Here is a 5,129-nt window from a genome sequence, read left to right on the forward strand (position 1 = left end):
ACTTTTAAGTGGGTCGCGTTCCGATTATTGGTGATGTTTTTACCTTCTGGTGATTGTAGTTGATAGGCTGCTTTCCTAACAACCTTGGTGATCTTGTAAGTCCCCTCCCATATGGGGCCGACTTTGCCAACTCCTAACTCTTTTGTGTTTTAAAACACTTGGCATAAGAGCTAATCGCTAACCTTGAAGACCTTGACTCAGACATTATTGTTGTAGTGTCGAGCCATCTTTTGTTAATAGATAGCATTGCGATGAGGGCTTGATTCCTTAACTCATAGGCGGTGTCGAGGTAGTGACAAAGTTGTTGCCCATTGGTGTCTTTATCCATCCATTGGAGTGGAGCCGAGAGGGTCAATACTTCTGTTGGAATTACGCTTTTTGAACCATATGCTAAAGAGAATGGTGTTTCTCTCATAGAGAACCGAGTCGCGATGTGGTAGGACAATAACACCCCAGGCAGCTCATCTGCCTAAGCTCTCTTGGCTTTCTGGAGTCATTTTTTCATTGTTTGATGAATGGTCTTGTTGGATGACTTGGCTTGTCCATTTGCTTGGGGGTAAGTGGAGTGGAAAAGCTTAGCTTGATCTCCCACATTTTGCAAAAGTCTTGGAAGCTGGAACTTAAAAATTGGGAGCAGTTGTTAGTGACAATGTCCTTTGGTAAGCCAAACCGACAAATGATGTTTTTCCACACGAAGTTTTCACTTCACAGTCCTTGATTTGGGCAAAAGCCTCGGCTTCTATCCACTTAGTGAAGTAGTCGATCACCGCAAGCATGTAGACTCGTTGCCTTGGTGCAGTTGGGAGCTTATCCACTATGCCCATCCCTCACTTTATAAATGGCCAAAAGATGAGGATATAGTTGAGCCGTTTGAGGGGAAGGTGTGATACCGGAGCAAAGCGTTGGCAACTATCACAATGCTTAGAGAATTTGGCCAAGTCGAAAAGCATTATGGACCAATAGTAGCCTACTATGACAGCCCGATTGGCAAAGTTACGTCCCTCAATGTGGTTGCCACACTCACTTTCATGGAGTTTTGCAAGCACATATTTTGCTTCCTCGGGGGTGATGTACTAAAGATATGGGCCTGAAAAAGATCTCTTGAATAGGCGACAGTCTTGGGTGGTGAAGCAAGCAACTTTGGCTTTCACTCAGTGTGCCTTGTTCTTGTTTACTGGGAGCTCATCTTTTTCCAAGCAGTGGAGGACCAAGACTCCTTCGAACTGATTAGTGAGATCTCAGTCGAGCCAACTGCGATGGTTGGTGCTTAGTGGTGAACCAAAGGATCATTGTTGGCAATGGTGTTTGAAGAGCTGACTAGGGTTGGCTAAAGTGTCTGCATGTGTGTTCTTGATCTTTTTGGACTTGAGTGATAGTGATCTCTTCGAATACCGATTGGAGCCTTTTGGCTAAATTGAGGTAGGAGGTCATTTTAACGTCTCGAGCTTAATGGGGCCTTTGGAGTTGATTCACCACCAACTATGAATCAGACTTAACTTTGAGTTTCTTAACCCTTATTTCCTTGGCAAAAGAGAGGCCGGCAATCAATGTCTCATACTCAGCTTCATTGTTGGTTGCGTTCAAGTCACGGCAGATGTATTGCTGTATGATGTCCCCCTCCGAGGTAGTTAGGACAAGTCCTAGTCTGCTACCATTGATGTTCCTTGAACCGTCTATCGAGAGGATCCATTTAGATGAGCCCTTGTCTGTCAAGCATAAGAGCTTCCTCTTTGCTTGAATAGAAGTGCTACGTGCAAAATCGGTGATAAAGTCAGCTAGCACTTGAGATTTGATAGTGGTGTGGGGTTGGAAGAAGATGTCAAACTCTCTCAACTCTACTGTTCACTAAATTAGTTGACTCAGAAATCTAGTTTGTGGGGGATCTTTTTAAGAGGGTAAGAAGTCAAGACCACAATCAGGTGGCACTAGAAATACGGTCTTAGTTTCCTAGCAGCGGTTATAAGAACGAGCGCAAGTTTCTCGGGTTGGTTATAGCATGTATCGGCTTCAAGTAGAGACTTGTTGGTGTAGTAGACTAGCACTTGCTTTCCTTCTTCCTTTCAGATCATGTATGTAAAGAGTCATCCCCCTGTCTTTGGCTTAGAGAGCAAGGGAGGTGATGTTAGGTATCTTTTTAGGTGAGCCAATGCTTGAATCTAGGTAATCAATTGCCCTTCGCTTACTTCTTTGCTTGAATCTTCGATCTTCGTCACTCTCCTCATAGAAACAAGCTTCACAGTGCATCCACTCTGCTTTAGAACTTTCCCAACTTTTGAGATCCGCTCACTTCTGAGTCCAAAAACTCCAATTCACTCCTTATTTGCATAAAATATCCATTTTAGCTTGAAACACAAAATATAAAGAATTAAGTAGCAATTTCGGTCAAAATGAACTAAGAAGTATCTGAAATCCAACTAAGAAGTCTAATAAAAATAGTATAATCCATGGATTATCAGTATTGGACTCTCGGACCAAGGTGTTGCTCAATAGCTTCTCTACCTCCACATTGATTACCTAGTTTCTTTCAAGAGAAAACTTCCTTCTCTTCTGTTTCACAAGGGGATGATTTAGGTCGGCATTTAATTGGTGAACGATAGCTTTGGGATTGATTCTCATCATATCTGCATGAGACCAAGCGAAACAGTCTTGGTTTAGCTTGAGGAAGTCCACCAACTTCTTTTGGATGTCAGGTCAAAGTCATGTCCCAATTTGGGTCTTATGATCCGTGTGATCTGGGTGTATTTGAACTTCATCCAGCTCCTCTATAGCTAGCTAGTCTGGCTCGACTCCTCTAACCGAGTGGAATTGTAGTTGCTACATGGCATCCCGCTTTGTCTTGAAGGTATTCTAATAGCAATCTTTGGAATTTTTTTTATCTCCCTTGGTCTTTTTAAGGCCCCATTTGGTGGGGAACTTAATTGCATGGTAGAAGGTAGAAGGGATGGACCGCATGCCATGGATCCACGGTTAGCCCAATATCACATTGTATGGGGATGGAGCATCTAATATCATGAATGTTGTCTGGAGGTTAATTCCCTTGATGTAGACCGGTAGAGCTATCTCCATAATAGCATACTTCTGTTTTAAGCTAAAGCCAACGGGGAGCGTGGAGTGGCGGTTGATGTTGGGCTCATCCAACCCCATGACTTTGAAGGCCTCAAGGAACATGATGTTCGCTTAGGAGCCATGATCTGCGAGGATCCTCTTGACGAGAATGTTGGCTATCTGGAAGGTGATGACGAGTGCATCATGGTAAAGGTTGAGAAGCAACGCCGTTTCATTGTCAACAAATTCAATTGTCAAATTCGTTGGCCCCTGAGGGGATGGTTGAGGAGAATGGTGCTTAGTATTAGTTGCGGCTTTTGCGTGGCACTTGGCCGAGAAGTAAGTTACACTGCTTACTTCAGAGCTGTCTGAGATTACATTGCACAACCCGTTTGTGGGTGGTGCTCTTGGTGGAGGTGTAATTTGGCGGTCCCTGTTTGCTAAGATGGTCTTTCCTTTATTTGTTAGAAAGTCTTGGAGGTGACCCCTCTTTAGTAACCCCATAACTTTGAGACAGAGAGCGATATAATCGACGGTGACATGGTCGTGGTCCCTATGGAATTCACATCACTTGGTAGTGTCTCGTTTGGCCCCAGTGTGCTTCAACTTTATGGCTATGTGACAACCTTCCCTATTTCTTTCATCACAACGACAACCTCTGCCTGCTCGATGTTTAGGTTATAGTCAGGTATTTTGTATCTGAGGGACTGGTCAAATGTTCTTTTGGTATGTCGAGCCGAATAGTGCTCTTGAAGGCATCTATTATCACGAATTGGGCCTCTCCTCACTCGATATGCTTGGCTAGTCATGTATCATGGCATCGATCACCTCGGCAATGATGGCGATCGTTGACAGTGTTGAGTTTGTTCCTATGGACTTCATCCTCTTCCCACCTTATCTCTATCCATGTGCCAGCCAGTATATCTTCCATTGTAGTGTAGTTAAAATTGATGAGTTCTTTGTACAACTCACCATCAGGGAGGAGTCCTTTCTTGAAGGCATCTATCACAGTCTCTTGATTGCAGTAAGGGATGGAGACTTTCTCGTGGCTAAAGTGTCCCACATACTCTCGGAGCAACTCATTATGGTGTTGGCGGATTTGGTAGAGATCGCCAAACAACATTTCTAACTTTTTCCTGCTAGTGAACTGCTCCACGAAGGTGTTTGTGAGCTGGGCGAAGGATGTGATGGAGTTATTAGGGAGGTTGGTATACCATTGGAGCATTGATCGCATGAGGCTAGAGCCGAAACTCTTGCACATGCATGCTTCGTAGAGATCTCGAGGTATGACGATGGCAAACATTCTTTGTTTGTAGGAGGCTATGTGGTCGTCCGGGTTGGTGGTTCCATTGTAGAGTTTCATATTAGGGAAGGTGAATTTGCGTGATATCTTTACAAGTGCCATGGTGTCTATGAAGGGTGAATCAACATAGCTTTGGGGTTAGCTTTTCTTGAGGGGTGTGGGTAGGCTAAGAATGTGTTGGATCATGGTTTCCATCTCAACGAGTCGCTTATTTAATGTTTACTCAACAGGGGTTGCCATGAGGTTGTATAAGCTATATAAGAATTGAAGGAAGACGTTGGATTGATGTGTATGGTTGAGTTGAGCCGAACTGTTTGGTTAGTGGCACCGGCTATTGGTTGACTGGGTTGTGTTTGTGGGAGGATGGGATGAATGTCTAGTTACTGGAATGGGGTAGCTTGACGGAGTGTTTTAGCTACCGAGTGAATGATGGGTGGAGTGTTATTGTCTTAGGTTAGCTTGATTGGGGGTATGATGGTTGTTGGAACCGAGCAGAGGGGTGGTTCTATGAGGGTGCCATGATCTGGGGTGCAAAACAATTGTCTAGGGTGAATACGGAGCAGAAAATAAGATGCAAGATAGTGATTTAAAGACCAATCTAGAGAGTAAAATTGTGTTACCTTGTCTTGAAGAGCCTGATTCTCTACATGGGTGGCGACATTTTGAGCTTTTAAGGCTTGGTGCTTCTTAATTCTCTCTTGCACTAGGATGGTGAGAGTCGCAATTTGAGTTAGAACGTCTAGCATGGGGGCTTTGGTGTTGTAAATCATGATGACTAAAT

At 43.9% G+C, this 5,129-nt stretch overlaps 1 protein-coding gene across 1 annotated transcript; it reads right to left on the minus strand.

The window, feature by feature from the left end:
- Positions 1-3,850: 3,850 nt before the first annotated feature.
- On the minus strand, positions 3,851-4,450 carry LOC116119123. The gene has a single exon (XM_031405068.1). The coding sequence runs from the start codon at positions 4,448-4,450 to the stop codon at positions 3,851-3,853; it is 600 nt and encodes a 199-aa protein (XP_031260928.1).
- Positions 4,451-5,129: the final 679 nt, after the last annotated feature.

This window comes from Pistacia vera, unplaced genomic scaffold (assembly GCF_008641045.1).
Source record: "Pistacia vera cultivar Batoury unplaced genomic scaffold, PisVer_v2 Contig873, whole genome shotgun sequence".
Taxonomy (NCBI): domain Eukaryota; kingdom Viridiplantae; phylum Streptophyta; class Magnoliopsida; order Sapindales; family Anacardiaceae; genus Pistacia; species Pistacia vera.